Genomic DNA, 17,283 nt, shown 5'->3' on the forward strand with positions numbered 1-17,283 from the left:
TTACTTTTATTATCTGATTGGTTGCCTTTAGATCAATTTGAAATTAAGGGCAATTAATTTTTTTCTATTTTTCAAGTGTTGATTTTAAATTGATCCAATGATAATGGGTAACTAATCAGATAATAAGAATAGTAAATTTAAAATAATAGTAAGGATAACCGTCATCATATTTATTTATATAAAGAAATACTGGATTTTTAGTGATTTGATAATTAGTAAGTGGGGTAGGATATTATAACAACCAATTAGGATTATTACTAATATTACTACCAATCAATGTCACCGTTAGATCAATTATGTTGATCCAACTGTTATATTTATTTTCATTTTTGTATGGTTATGATTCTCCATATTTAATCATACAAAGATGAAAATAAATATAACTGTTGAATCAATATAATTGATCTAACGGTGAAATTGATTGGTAATAACCTTAATTGATTGTTACAATATCCTACATTTAGGGGGGGTGTATTGGATTGAGATTTCAAAGAATTTTAATGGATTGTTTTTGGACAAAAAAATCCGTTGGTATTCGCTTAGCATTTTAAAGGATTATTTTAGAATCCGTCCAAATCCGTTGGTATTCAATCAGGATTTTAAACAATGGAATCACAATCTTGTGGTATTCAAAAATCCGACGATTTTAATGGATTTTCTATTAGTGTGGATTTCGTGACACTTTTTAGTAAAAAATATAAATAAGATGCCTCTCTCACAATCTCACTCCAACCCCTAGGATTTCTTGAGATTCTTCTATTGCAGTGTTTTCTTCTTCCTTTGGTAGGTTGACTGTTCGAAATTGGGTTCCGCCATGAGAGCTTTGTCAAAACTTAAAAAAAAAATTGCATATTTTTGAGCGATTTTCATCACAAAATAACCCAGAAACAACAAACCAACGAGATATTAATATAATCTATCTTAAAATAACATATTTTTGAGAAATTTTGGATGTTTAAAAAGTGATTTTTCAAGCTATGGGTTGCGATTTTTCTTGGCACAAAAATGTGCTTTTTGTATTAAAAACAACATAAAACAGTAAAAAAATGACAGGGAAACTTTCGTATTATTTTCGTTTTACATCAATGAAACAATATCAATTTAAAGAAAGATTGAAACTTTCATAATATGAACTCTATATTTCGTAATAATACATTCATGAACGAAATTCCTTCACTATAGGAAATGATTTCAAACAATTTTTGTGTCAATAGATAACTAAAAGCTTGTTTCTCATAAGCCCCAAAGCAATTTAAAATTTCAATGTATCGATTGAAAAAAATTTGAGAAATTTTCTAAACTTTCATGTAATTAAACCCAAAATTTTCTTAATATCAATGAAAATATGCATATGATATATGGTTTGAAAATTCCAAAAACCTCAAGGTTTTTAAGATCAATTGCAAAAAATTCCAAACGAAATTTTATCATGAACTTTAGGTTCTATGCAAATTTAGAATTATTTTTATAATTAAAAAAATTGGGTCTTATAATCATATATACATAGCTTTGATACCAAATGAAGAAGATGATTTTCAACCCATTAGATATGTGAAAAACTGTTGTTTAGTAATTTTGAATGTTTGTTAAAAATTATATTAATGTTTGGGGCACGATATACTTACCACCAAAAAGTTTTACCACCTTTATAAACAACTTAATCACCATTGATTTCCTTCAATCTAACAGTTATAATTTATTGGGAATTAATAAATACGACCTAATAATTTCCAATAAATTATAACCGTTAGATTGACGAAAATCAATGGTGATTAAGGTAGTTGTAAAAGTTGCAAACTTTTTTTGTGGTAAGTATATCCTTCCCCATTATGTTTTACTGATTGAGAAAATTATATTTGGTTTTATTTTTTTATTAATTTCATTGTATTTCTTTGTTATTTTTTTATGGAAAATTATATTTACAACCTATTTTTGTCTGCAACCTTTTACAACCATATCTTAACTGTTGATTTTCGTCAATCAATGGTTATTATTTTCGCAAATCAAACTTATTAATTAATATTTAATTTGCAATGAATGATAACTGTTGATTGACAAAAATCAACGAGGTTAAAATATGGTAGTAAAATATTGTAAACAAAAATAGGTGATAAATATAAGTTTTCTTTTTGTACTGACTCTTGTAATTTTGAATGTTTGTTAAAAATTCATATGATTTTTTAAAATCTTATAAATTCATATTGTCCTTTCAAATCTTATGAATTATATTAAAATTCTTTAAAATTCAATCTTATGAAATCTTGATTGTAAAAAAAGTCTTTTAAAATTTTTTATAAAGTCTCTCCAATTCTAAAATGTCATTTAAAATCTGTACAAATTTTTTTTTTTTTAAATCCTAATCCAATATACTTAGTTGCTATTGTTAAAAATAATAACGGAAAAAGGGATTGAGGTAACTCAACCGAGTCATGGACTCGTTAGCTTTTAATTAGGTCAAGGTGGGGGTTTTTTAAAGGTTTAAAAATCCTTGTTTGACTCAAAAGCAGAGAAGGGTGGAGAAGAAGGTGAAGAAGAAGTAGATCTGAGTAACCAAGCAAAATCCCTCCAAAGTTTTCAACTTTCAATCAAAGGGTCCTCAAAAATGCTTTGAAAATTCGTCTTTTCTGGTTCCCCAAACACTCACTGAATGGCACGCCCTTGTTTCCACAAGCTTATTCTGCCTTCCACTCTTCAATCCAGGCAACTGGTACTTAAATTTCTCTTTCCTTTTTCACCCATTGAATTTCTTTCTTTCTTTTTGTTTGGAATTGGTTATGATCTTGATTTTTGGATTGGATTTTATTGGGTTTGTGAAGGTGGCAGTGAAATGCTTTCTGGGTCTTTTCCACTTCTTCCCCACCACCTTTACTTACAAACCCTGATACCCCTTTTCACCACGTTTGGATTATTTTATTTTTTTCAACCCTCTGATTCTGAACACCAATTTTTGGGTTGGATGGGGTAAGTGGGGTGTTCTTGGATGTTCTCTTGAGATTGTTGATAAAGGACAATATCCTTTGAATGTCAAGGTTTTATGGTTTCTTCAAAAGAGGTACCATGGTGGCTGAACTGAATATCAGTCTTAGAATTAAAGTGGGTTGGTTTGTTCATGTCTTTCTTTTAACAGTGTGCATACATTATATATAAGCGTTGCAGTTTTCTTTGGCTCCAACTTCCTAATTGAACAATCTCACCTAAAGTTGCTTTGTTAGTTGTTTGGTTGAAATTAGAGTCTGTTGGAGGAGAAATTCTTAACCTACTCTCAGAGTAATACTCAAATCAGAACATAACATGTGGCAAAGAAATTGAATATGTGCTGTCAGATTGTTTTCATGATAAAATTTATGCTCTTGAGTGTATTGCTCTCTGGAATTTGGAGAACTAGTTGGCTATTTACATCTATATAGCTGTTTCATACTTGAGTTCTTTAGGGGAAGAAATGAGGTTTAACATGAAGGAAATTTTGAGAGGTCATATATTTCATACGTATAACTAAGTTGGTTCGTTGCTTTAGAGTTCTAATTTCTTAATGGACACTAGAAATTTTCCTCGTCACTTGATCTAGGAGAAAGGAAAGAAATATATGGTGAGGTGAAAAGATTTTTTTTTTCCCCATATCCACTCAAATTGGTTTTAATACTATACCTATGCAATTGTGTTTTGAAGATATTTTTAAGTATTTGCAAGGCACAGGAGAAGGGAGGGAGGAACCACTTTTAAGTGAACCTAAGATATTTGTTTGCGGCAATTATATTAGAAGTTTCACTGGTGTAGTTTCAGATTCTTGCATGACATGCCTTTTATTCTCAAGGGAGGGAGGGAGGAACCGCCATTCTTCATGATGGTGGGGGCAGTGGGGTATTTTCAAGTGACGGAATTGCATGACATGCCTTTTATTCTCGTCATCATTAAATTTTTAGTTCTTATAGTTAATAACATTATCATAAAATTGGTGGAATCTCCATCTTCAGTCTTTTATTGCAAGAATGTACTAATATTTGTAACCTAATGTATTTTGAATTGCAGAGGATTCCAGATTATTTTATGAGGAAATATGGGGGTGAACTTTCTACGATTACTACCCTCACTGTTCCTGATGGTAGTGTCTGGCGTGTAGGATTAAAAAAGGTAGACAACAGATTTTGCTTCCTTGATGGGTGGCAAGAATTTATTCAACGCTACTCCGTAGGCGTTGGATACTTGTTGGTATTCATGTATGAAGGAAATTCATCTTTCATTGTTCATATTTTTAATTTGAGTACTTCCGAGATAAATTATCAAACATCCATGAGAAGCCGTAATGAAGGGCATTACTTTGCAAATTATCATCATATTTTTGACGAAATGGAAGATGTAGACTCCTTTGAATTCTTGGATTCGTCATCTTCGCGCCTTACTTCTGGTGGATTGCAAAACAAGGCTTTTGCTGGATCTGTAGATCAACTGACCCCTGGGAAGAGTCATACTCCATCATTGCAGAATTTGTTTAATGGTGGGTCTAAACTCAATCGCGTAAACTGGGGAGATAGTGCAAGTGCTTTTTCTTCAAAGGGTGCCAATTCCCAAGACATTCAATCAACCAGAGACATAGGTGTTCAGTTTAATGCTGTTGAGTTTAAAAGGTCTACTGAAGAATTGAAATTGCGTTATTCTAATGAGGAAGGGGTTAATAAAACTGTAAGAAGGAAGCGAAAATCAGATCCTGGTAAGCTCTTTTAAATCTTAACCCGGTTTTCTTTCTATGATCTGGTTATCTAAACAATGAATTTTCTCATCAATACATTTTATGGAACTCTAGATGGCGAGGAACCCTCTGCAGAACATGAGGAGGAAGCAGAAATGCGCTATAGATTTTATGAAAGTGCATCTGCAAGAAAAAGAACCGTGACAGCGGAAGAAAGAGAAAGGGCAATTAATGCAGCAAAAGCATTTGAACCACCCAATCCATTTTGTCGAGTTGTCCTTCGACCCTCCTATTTATATAGGGGATGCATAATGGTGACATGTTGAATTCAAATCGATGTTTATCTTTATTCTTAAAAGGGCAAGTCTGGAGCAGTGGCAAAGTTGCTCCTTTGTAACTAAAAGATCACAAGTTCAAATCCGGGAAACAGTCTTTTTGCAAATATGCAAGGATAAGACTGCATACAGGGATTGCTCTTATCCCTATCCTCATTACTTGAGGCTTTATAGGGAGTGATGGTTTATCTTTATTCTTCTTCGATGTGTCATCTTACATATTGAACTTGTGTTTCTGTTTTCCAGTATTTGCCATCCTGCTTTGCAGAAAAGAATTTGAATGGGGTTTCGGGGTTCATTAAACTTCAAATCTCTGACGGGAGACAGTGGTCGGTTCGCTGCCTTTATAAAGGAGGTCGAGCAAAGTTAAGCCAGGGATGGTTTGAATTTACACTGGAGAACAATTTGGGGGAAGGTGATGTTTGTGTGTTTGAGCTACTTAGAATGAAGGATGTAGTGTTGCATGTTACAGTATTTCGTGTAACTGAGGATACAGGGTTGTTGAACCCTCCTATGCAGCAGAGCCAAAATGTGAGCCATTCTAAACTGCTGAATCCTCACTTGCAGCATCGTGTCAGTACAACCAAATCGGTTAGAATTTGATAGCCCAAACTGTGTCTAGTAGCTCTTGCTTTCTGGGTGATATGTTATTCATCTATTTTCTTTATTTGGAACTTTGATGCTTTCCATGTCCATAAACATTTGAACTTAGTTATAGTAGTTTTGATACAGATGTTTTTTTTGTTTTTTGACTTGGGTTGTAAATAGATTGTTCAATCTAGTTAATCAGAAACTGAATCGAAATGCATGTGCTATTGCTGTTTATGTTTATATTGGGTTCAACTTTTTGATTATTGAAGTTACATTTGTTTGTAGCTTCCCTACATGAATGTCACGACTCATCTATTGTGTGCTTCTAGGGTGGCAGTTAAGTTTGACAATAAGAAATCAACCGATCCATGACATGTATTTGTTGAATTGTCAAAAACTCGAACTCAAACATGATTTGATGCATGTCGCAAGTTAACATGACACAAAAAAAATTAGGAATTTATTTTTTAAAAGATTAAATTAAAAACATCATAAAAATTTGGGTTTTTTTAAGTTTTGTTTTCAACACACACAATAAAAGGGAGAGAGAAAGTGGAATGATGAAAGAGAAAGAAAAACATGTGGATTCCACCTCTTTAATGTGTGTGTAGGAAAGTGAAGTTGTGTTATGTTACATGATAAACATAAAACTCTAAAAAATTTAAATGGACTATCACTTAAAATGAAAAAAGAACATTTACCAAAGTTATCAAAATTTCAAATAACAATATAAATTGTCAACAACATTATAATAATTCAAATGGGAATATTATAAATATCATAAAACTTATGGTTGAGTACAAAGTACAAATTCATCAAAATAAAATAATATAGTAAAGATGTTAATTGATCTCAAATTTCATTAAACAAGTGCACTAGTTTATGAACCTCGTTCATTTCTTGATTAGAGTTCATTATCTACTATAAAATAAGTATTAAAAATAAAGATTATGGGTTTGTCAAGCTCTGAATTATAAGTTCTAGACACGTAAATCATCGCATGCAAATTAAGAAGGAAGGTAAAGCCTTAACTGGTTAAAATTTCCATTGTGCAATACAGGCAAGAGAGAGGAAGGTAAAATCTTAACTGGTTAAAACTTCGATTATGTAGGAAAAGAGGAAGGTAAAATCTTAACTGGTTAAAACTTCCAATGTGCAGAATAAAAAGGAAGGTAAAGCTTTAACTGGTTAAAACTTCCAATGCGCAAAATAAAGAGGAAGGTAAAACCTTAACTGGTTAAAACTTTTATTATGCAGGAAAAGAGGAAGGTAAAACCTTAACTAATTAAAACTTTCAATGTGCAAAATAAAAAGAAAGGTAAAGCCTTAACTGGTTAAAATTTCCAATGCGCGGAATAAAAAAGAAGGTAAAACCTTAACTAGTTAAAACTTTCATTATGCAAGGAAAGAGGAAGGTAAAGCCTTAACTGGTTAAAACTTCCATTGCGCAGAATAAAAAGTAAGGTAAAACCTTAAGTGACTAAAACTTCCAATGCGCAGAATAAAAAGGAAGGTAAAATCGTAACTGGTTAAAACTTTCATTATACAAAAAAGAGGAAGGTAAAATCTTAACTGGTTAAAACTTCCGTTATGCAAACAAGGAAGGAAAAAGCCTACGATTTCCATCACGCAAAATATGGAGAAGAATTAAAGACTTGGTGCAAAACATGAAGAAACAACAAGGATTGAAGACAATTACAAATATCAGAAGATGCAAATTATCCAGCAAAAAGTTAACAAAAATAGTTATGATTTACACGGAACATACCATGTTTACAAAACGCTCTTGCAAATTGTTTTGGTGATTCCACCATTAATACAACACAGAAAGAAAAGAAGAAGATGATCCTAAATCGTTTGAATTGACATGTCACGAGGCCCATCCGCTGCATCAGTCTGGATATCCGTTACATTTTCTGGAACAACTGGTGGAGTTGGTTTCTCAGTATCCATTGTGCTCACTAGTTCCACCAACTCTTCTTCCCGATTCTCATTCATCTTCATCAATTGACCATTCTTCACGAAATGAAGATAATGCACGTTCTCTAGCTTCTCAGTAGGATTGAAAAGGAGTACATGCTCGATGATACTTTCATAAGTACCAACAACCTCATTTTCAAAGAGTTCATGGTATCTCGCCACTTCAGAACTCAGATTAGTCTTTTCTTCTTCCAAGGAACCAATGTTTGTCACTAAATCCTTCACTAGGTTTGAAATGCCTATTTTTTGCATTTTTAGCGTGGCATTGTTGGCCTTCAACTCTTTCAGTTCATTAGATATATTGTTTTTTTCATCTTCAGCCACCTTCTTGGCTTGTTCGAATTCAGAAATCATGTTGGTCTTTTCATCTCGCAGAGTCATAATGCGCGATTTAAGGAAGGAAACGTACCTGTCAAAAAAGAGGAGGGGGTTAGCAGATACGCTTTCTTAAGAAAGAAATCTTACGCAAATCAAGTGAGATAATATAAATACCTGCTAGCGACATCAAACACTGGTTCGCTATGTTCAGTTTCGCCACTTCCCTATCCTATTCACCCTCTTCAGCATTCTCAATCAAGGGACCAATTTCTTTCCCTTTGGCATATAGACATTCCTTAGTGCCCCAGTCACCTCCCTAATATGTTGAATCTTGACAGGAAAAGATGGACTCTTCGACTTTTCTTTTCTTACCCCTTGTTATTTGGGCTACCTCTTTTTTTTTTCTTTTCCTTAGGAGAAGTAGATATCGATTTTACAGTTTGAGGACCAGGTGAAGTAAGGTGTGTTGTGCCATGGCTTGATTGTACTCCTGAGGGAGAAGCGCATGTGTCTGTTGTAGGCAGATTGGCACTAGTAGGGCTTGAGCCACCCTTTTCTCTCCTTGCAGCCAGAGCCTCTAGCTGTTTTAGCTGGAAGACATTGTGCTATCTGGCACATAACAAAAGCATATATTAGATCAACAGTCAAAAGTGCATACAGATAAAATACCTAAGTATGCAATAAATCAATGGAGCATTTACCCAAGAAGACTTTAACATCTTCTTCTGTGTACTCATTCAGAATGGTAAAGGCACTCAATAATCCTGTATCTGATGCCTCTCATGCAATATTACGCAAAGTGTTGATTGTCTTCCGTTCATAATCGTTTAAATCCGAAAAAGAAATATTCAGCTTATGCTCTTCCGAGGGATATCTGGTCCAATACAGGGGAAATAGAGGAGAATTGTCCTCCTCACTTAGGAAAAATGGATGACAATCTCTCGCAGGATAAATCTCGAAGAAATCTATGGTCCAGTTGTGCACCCTCCTTGGATACACTTCACAAAACTTATAATTTGCATTTCCTCTAAAAGATACCCAACTTTTGCGTGAACCAAACACACTAAACAAACACAAGAAGGATTCTGGCGACTGGACCAAGTTGTAAGCCTTACAGACCATCTCATAAACTCTGATAAATCCCCAAGCATTGGGATGAAGTTGAGATGGTGCCACTTGAATATGCTCAAGTAATTTAATTACGAAGGGAGAAAAAGGAAGGCACGCTTCGAGGGTTAAGAAATCGTAGTTGTACATCATAAGGAAGTGTTTTGATGAATCGCTGATAAACCCTTGGTTTACCATGTTTTTATGCTAAATTCTACAAGAATTATATGGTAGATTGCATGGAATTCAAGGTGTTATATGATAAAACCATAAAGATTTGAAAATTTAGCTAATGTTTTCATATCTTGCTTATTCTGAAGGTAAATCCACAAGATTTGATGCTAAGAAGTGATAAAGGAATCATAACAAAGATTTGAAGCCCAATATGCAGGATCTTAAATAAAAACAGAAACAAATCAATATTTAATTGGGAGTTGATAGAGATTCATGGGGAGATTTGATGAAGAATTAAAAGATATGGCTTCAAAGGTTATAAATGGGGAGCTCAAGGTCAACCAATTCACAAGTCCAGAGAATTACATAGAGACATGAAGGAGGAATCCTGTTGCGGAGCGCTGGAACACTGAGGAAACAAGTCAACATCACACCAATGGAGGCTTGGGGTTCTCTTTTCTTTACTATTATTTTTGAATTCAGTATGCTAGGCTAGACTTTTATGTAGTTAGGGGTAGATGGAACCCAATTGAATCTTTATGTTTATGAATTAAATTGTCTCTGAATTCTTTTCTTTTTATAATTGAATAAATTTATCTGTTTTTAATGTTTTCTATGAGTTTGCTCCTTATAGAATGATTTTGGGGAATTGTATGACAATAGGGATGTTGGTGCATGAACCCTGATTGGATAAATTTATCACAATCCTTGTGATCTAGGGATAGACATAGAGTAATTGTGCAATCTTGGAATTCTTGATCTTAATGCATGTTTTCTTGGGGAATAACCGGGGAACTAGGGTTCTTCTAAGATCACATAGATTTAGGGTAACAAGGAATTGAGTCCTGATTAACTTAGAAATAGTTGATTGGCAATATATTAAGAACATATTTTTGACAGTTTAATTCATAACATATTGAGGAGATTGAGGGAAGTCGAAACCTTAACTACGCTTGCTTTACATTCTTAATCAATCATCATCTTTCAATTATCTTTTTAATTCTGAATTTTCTTAGTTGAATGTTATTACTTGTTTTAATTTTAAGTTCTTCAGTTACAATTCTCTAAAATCTTACTTTTGATTGTCCAACTAAGACGCGATTAGCGAACTAGTGCTTGAAAATCCGATCCTCGTGGGAACGATCTCGTACTCCGGTACACTTTATTACTTTACGACCGGTGCACTTGCCGAGTCGCAACAAGTTTTTGGCATCGTTGCCGGGGATCAGATCCTTCAACATTAGAAATAACTAATTACCTTATAGATTGGACGTTTTAATTTTCTGTACTTTAAACATATTGCAAAAACATTTTCTGCATATTTTTTTTAATTTTTTTTAAAATTTCGTATATTTTATTTTTTCATTTTTTTGATTTCGTTTAATTCAGTATTTATAATTCTTTTTATTTTTTAAATTTTATTTTTTAAATTTATTTTTTAAAAAAATTTTAATTATTTATTAATTATTTATGTTTTTCAATTTTTTATTTTTTAGTTTTAAATTTTAATTTTTTTCTTTTTTCTGCATAATTCCGCATTTTTTGCATTATAACTACAGTCTATCATCACCACGCCACCGCTACCATCACCACCACACCAACCACCACTATCATTGCTGCAGCCACCACCGCCGCCGCCACCAACCACCACCATCGTCACAGCCACTACCGTCACCACCACCACCATCGCCACCATTACACTACCCCGCCACTACCACCACCGCCACCATCATCACCACCACCACTGTCACCTACCGCCACCACCGCAGCCACTGCCACCACCACCACCATCTCCATGATGCCATCACAACCACCACCTCCATGATGCCATCACAACCACCACTATCATGCCACCGCCACCATTGTCGTCGCCACCAATGCCACCAACCACCATCCCCATCACCATTGTCGCAGCCACTACAGTCACCTCCACCACCACTACCACCACCACAACGCCACTGCTACCATCACCAGCACACCAACCACCACTATCATTGTTGTAGCCACCACCGCCGCTGCCGCCGCCACCAACCACCACTACCGTCACCACCATCATCATCGCCACCATTACACCACCCCCGCCACTACTACCGCCACCACCACCATTGTCAACTACCACCACCTTCACCGCTGCAGGCACTGCCACTACCACCACCATCTCCATGATGCCATCACAACCACCACCACCATGCCACTGCTACCATTGTCGCCGCCACCAATGCCACCAACCACCATCCCCACCACTACCGCCGCCGCCGCCACCATTACCAACGCCATGGCCACAGCCACTGCCGTCACAACCACCACCACCACTATCATCACCACGTCACTGCCACCACCGCTGTCACCACCACCACAACAACACCATATGGAAAGGAAAGTGATGATCCAAAAAAATTTTATATTCAATAGAAATTATTTTTTATTATATTATTTATTGTGTTATCAAACGCAATTCTCATTCTCGGAATAAAAATAGAACATGTTATCAAACACATTATTTTTCTTAGAAACTGTTCCAAGGAACAGAAATAGAAAAGAATTGTTTCTTTTCAAAAACAGTGCTAGAGAATAGAATGGTTTTCATGCACACCCTTAACGTCCGTTAGACATACCCTAAGAGAAACTAAGTAACTAAGCAAGGAAAAATGGATCGCTGTGAAAAAATCTGATGAAATTCAACAGATTCGAGGAGGATTAAACAAATTTCACAAAGATGAAGAGAAGAAGAAGGTATATACCTGAGATTTATACTTTCGGTGGGAAGGTTGAAGTAGGACGTGTCACTGAAGGAAATCCAAAGTTAAGACAATGGCGAAACATACTCGGCGAAAGTAATGGGAAGAGTATTCTCGTTTGATCGAACGTTTTCCTTCCACAAAATACGAGCAGTACAAATACGAAAAGTCACCAAGGGATATTTGGGTAAAATCGTCATTTGAAATGGCAAGAAAGAGGCACGTGTGAAGAAGGTAAAAGATTAAAGTTTACGTTGACAATTAAAACCTCCACGTAATTTTGGTAGCATTCAATGTTTCTGACAGTTAAAGTCTTATCAATCGTTTATTAGCGGTAGGTTAATAATGGTATTTGCAAACAATAGCTATCATTAAACGCAGAATGTATTTAGCGCAGAAAAGGATAGAAGTATCAAACAAAGAAACGATGAAATAAAAACTTCAATATCTCGCATCTTATACTTACAAGCACAAAGTTGCGAGCTAGGGGAAAATTGATCTGGATAATTATATAGACCCACGAGGTCCAAGGCGCAAAAAAGGCCCAAGAAGCGCAATTGCCTCATAACGCGAGATGTAGGCATTACACAGATCATGCTAAGTTGGCTTATATAACTTAAAGGTTAAGGAACAACTCTGTTACAGGCTAAGACCCACCACATATAAAGACCAATGCACGTAAGACAGCTCTAGCTTGCCACCACTCTAAGAAGACAAGCAAATATATAGACTTATAGCCAGCAAGGCACCAGCCAAGACAGACAAGTCTGCAACCCATACCAACCAACAAGAAGGCATGCCGCCTACCAAAGGCGGCATAAAACTTGCTATACATATGAAGGGTACAAACCCATGTATGATGATCTGATTCCCATTAAATATAGCATAAACCTAGCATTGAAACTGACTTCAGCGTCATAATGTCTTTGCAGGTACCCCCCCATTCATTCCCAGTGCGCCAGAAGAATGCTTCAACCTTCACATACATAGTGAACGTCTCAAGCCCACGAAGTGTTGCATATAGCCCAAAGTCTTCATCTTTCAACCGTGTATGATTTAGCCTAATCCATATTGGACTGGTCTGATCATTACCAAACAGATATTGAAAATGAATTTGCATTATTCAAAACAAATTAATAACTTTTTTGCCAAAGCATGCATCAATGAAACAAAGATTACTGAAGTATATAAATTAAAGATATTTTGAATAGAATTCAAGTCACAAGTTGTAGATATGCTTTTAGATACCTGATTATTGTCATTTTTCTTGCAATATCCCCTAATTATTATAATGATTCTTGCAATATCTTTATTGAATTAGGATTTAGGAGCAAACTGTATATATGCTTTACCAAAGATTGGGCAAATTAGAAGAGGTAATTTCAACTTAACTTCTGTTATATCTCTATTGAATTAGATTTAAACTATATATAAGCCATGTTATTTTGTTTCTTGCAACACATCTAAAGAGTTAGGAAGAAGGAAAAAAAATCATGGCTAAATGGTAGAACTTAGAATATTGAAAAGGAAATTTCATGGATGTGAAGAGTTCAATGCATTACTCAATAGGTTCATTGGAGAAAAAAGAAAAAAATAATGAGATCATTCATTGGTTGTGATGAATCCTTCCATGCTATAGCCAATTCACTATAGAGGAAGATCAATTCATCTAAAATATCTTCATGGAGCTTGCGTCTTACGGCTCTGTCCAAAATTTAATTAGGAAGGGTCTCTCTTGGAGTGTGAAGAAGAGTCTACACCCGTATACTTTACAAAGGACTAAATCGCATTAATCAAGCACGAGTTATTCATTGTTATTTCAATCCAGATAACATTCTTCACCAGAGAATGATGCAAAATATCAACTGAAGATTGCTGATTCTGGATAGTCCAAGACTAAAGAAGAGACTATCAATGTTGACAATTTGAAGTTCAGGTTTCGAGGACACCATTATACATGTCACAAAAATCAACTATGGGTAAGACTGAAACATCGTTGGATATATGATCTTCCGGATGTATAGTGATTGAAATGATCACTAGGTTAATTGCATGGAGGAACCTTCCAACTACAAAGGAGATGATGTATAGGCTTGTGTTGCTTGAAGAAGCACCGGAGATACCTATTGGACTAAGTGAGGACATCAAATATTTCTTGAGCAAGTGTTTCATCAAGGACCCTAGCCATATATGGACGGCTAGCATGCTTCTCAATCATTCTTTTCTTTTTGCACTATATGATATTTTTAGAGGTTATGAAAGATTTTGTATGGTTTGTTCATCGTCATCACTTTTCTCTTATGATTATAATTGGGTAGCATTTAGGGCATAACATTCATTTGGAATAAAACTTTATCTCGGGTGTACAAGGCGCAAAAAAAGATATATGATAAGTCAACTGATTATGTAATAAATTTATCTCGGGTGTACAAGTAAGATTAAACATGTTTGATAAAGTTTTGTTGTCAAAATATTTTGTTGAAATAAATTTATCTCGAATGTACAAGTAAGATTAAACATGTTTTGTTGTACAAGTAAGATTAAAACTTTATCAAACATGTTTAATAATATTATGTTTTAATAATATTTTGTTGTCAACTGGTTATATGCGCGAAAAGCTTTATCTCGGGTGTACAAGTAAGATTAAACATGTTTTTCAAATCGCATAATCCATAACCCTTTATATACTTGAAAGAAATTTAAAAAAACTCATAGAAAAGATCATTGACATGTTTTATAACTTCAAAGCATATTTATTAAGTCAAGATCTTTCATAAAAAGTGGTTGGAAGCAAGTTAGAATACATTTGAATTTAAAATTTGCTGTATAATTTGCTTGCTATCTTTCAGACTATTTTTCATATCAAATATGATGGATTTGGATCTTGTGTTTGCATAGTAGTTGTAGATCTTTTTATCTTTTCAAAGAAACCAAGATCACATCAATCCAACAAGAATAACTTAAGCTATGCCCAAAATACGAAACAATGTTTCTATCTAGCTGCATAATTTGATTTCTATCTTCCGGATAATTTTTCATATGAAATATGATGGGTTTGGGTCTTATGTTCTTCATAAAAGTCATAGATCTTTCTTTTATCTTTCTAAAAAGACCAAGATCAAATCAATTTAATAAGAATAATATATATTATGACTAAAATATGAAACAATATTCATGTTGTCTTGATATATCCGGATATTCATATCTGGATATACCTCAACATATATTCGGATATTACCTGTCTAGAAAGCATATAATGACTATAAACGGCTAGTTTTTATTGGAAAAGTCTATAAATTCATTTAGAACGGTTCCAAACCTTAAGAGACGAGATTATATCATTATTTGAGCAATTCTACATAGATTTCATTTGAGCATTGACTTGCATAACACATATTTGATCTTGAGTTTATTTGGTCATAAATCATATTCCCATAGAGCCTCAACTTATATTATCCACATATTGAGAGTGTATATTTATTTTCAAACACTCTTTTTTGTATTCTTCAGTTAAAAGGTTGTGACACCCATTATATTTGAAGAGTAGCCAAATACCTAAGTAAATTTGGAGAGAATTGTAAGGTTTCCAAGTACCTGTAAACTTGGAGGTTATAAGGTTTCCAAGCACCCCAGAAGCTTGAAGGTTGTAGCGGTTTGTTAAGCACCCGCGAAACCTGATAGATAGTGAAAGATTTGATCAAGCGACTTCAGTCTGGACGTAGGTCACAAGTAGTGGTGACCGAACCAGGATATATTGTGTTTGTAATTATCTAAATTCTTTATTTCTAGCACTTTAATTGCTTGTTTGATATTATTTATGTACTAGAATAGATTATATCATTATGGTAGATTGTGTATTATTGATTGCTTGAATATATTTATAAGTTTATCATATATATGTCAGAGTTTCTATAAAATGTTAATTTAGAAACAAGAAGGGGGATTTTTGCGAAAATCTTGTGATGCTTAATTCATCCCCCCTCTTGAGTATGGAAGTCACATTCCTAACAACCTTGAGGCGGAAAATGGTACCCGAACAACAAAGTTATGCCTAGTGGCAATACATGTTGACATGACACAACATAGATTTGACACGAACACAAAACCTACCAACCGAACACGACACATATACATTCATGTGTAAAAAACTTAAACTCGGACACAACCCGCTCCAATATAGGAATTTATTTAAAAAAAAAAAAACAACATAAAAATCTGGAATGTACAAAAAAAAACAAATAATTCCTATGCATCTAAAGTGTAAAATGGACAAGCACTTAAAATGAAAAAACAACAATCACCGAAGTCACCAAATTCCGACTAAGTTATCATAAGTTATCGATAACCTCATAAATAATCCAACTTAGAATATTACAAATATCATCAACCTCATGGCTAGTTCAAAGTACAAACTCATCAAAATAAAATTATACAATGGAGATTCTAAATTGATCATAAATTATATTAAACAACTACACTAGTTTATGAACCAGGTCCATTTCTTGATTTCTCCACCACACAATCCTCCATTATGTCTTCAGCCAAATCATCCACATGTATAGTTTAGCTATCTACTATAAAACAAGTATTAAAAATAGTTAGAGGAGAAAATTCTATAGCCAAAAGATCATCCACAACCATGAAGAAGACAAAAACAATACCAATGACTCCATACAACCACTGATCTTTAGTGCAAATTAAATCCTCCACTACATCATGTGTGAGAGAACTTCTATACTGGTCAAGAACTCTTCCTCCAACTCTAAAAGCACTTTAGAAGCAACACTAGAGATAAGATGCTAAAGATATCTATGGCTATTGTGAAACTTATGGAATACCTAAATTTGTTACCCTTCCAATATGCCAATTTTACCTTTGCATCTAGGGGTGTCAATATAGGTTATGACACGTGGGTCGACCCGCGACACAACACGAAAATTCGTGTCGTGTTTGTGTTGAGGTATTCGTGTTCGTGTCGACCCATATTTTTTTTAATTATTTTTTTAATTATTTTTTTTTATTTTGAACCATTTTTTTAATTTTGTTGTCAATTACCGTTTTGATCCCTATTTTGCGTGCTATTCGTGTAAAACTTTGCAAAACTCTGTATAATATAAGCATATATAAATTACTTGGTAACATAGAATGACTTCCATAAAGGTCTATGTAAGAACAAAATAAAGAGTAACCACAAAACTCTCTGCCTAAGACCTGTAAGGTAGGAGAATTAATATAATGGAATGGTCACCAGGCACCACCAAATCTATTTCACCGTTAAGAACATATTTTTGGAGAAAGTGTGTATCATTTTAAGGACATAAAGTTGTGTTATTTTAAGTGAAAGAAAGAGATAAAT

General features: G+C 34.2%; 1 protein-coding gene across 1 annotated transcript; it reads left to right on the top strand.

Moving 5' to 3' along the window:
• Positions 1–2,491: 2,491 nt before the first annotated feature.
• Positions 2,492–5,835, top strand: LOC133318340 (B3 domain-containing transcription factor VRN1-like). The gene is made up of 4 exons (XM_061520330.1): positions 2,492–2,707; positions 4,027–4,705; positions 4,799–4,998; positions 5,266–5,835. Exons 1-4 carry the CDS (start codon positions 2,648–2,650, stop codon positions 5,620–5,622), a joined length of 1,296 nt encoding a protein of 431 aa, XP_061376314.1. The 5' UTR covers positions 2,492–2,647; the 3' UTR covers positions 5,623–5,835.
• Positions 5,836–17,283: the final 11,448 nt, after the last annotated feature.

The sequence above is a fragment of the Gastrolobium bilobum genome, unplaced genomic scaffold (genome assembly GCF_033153095.1).
Source record: "Gastrolobium bilobum isolate Gb01-03AN ecotype WA unplaced genomic scaffold, APGP_CSIRO_Gbil_v1 utg3828, whole genome shotgun sequence".
Lineage (NCBI taxonomy): Eukaryota > Viridiplantae > Streptophyta > Magnoliopsida > Fabales > Fabaceae > Gastrolobium > Gastrolobium bilobum.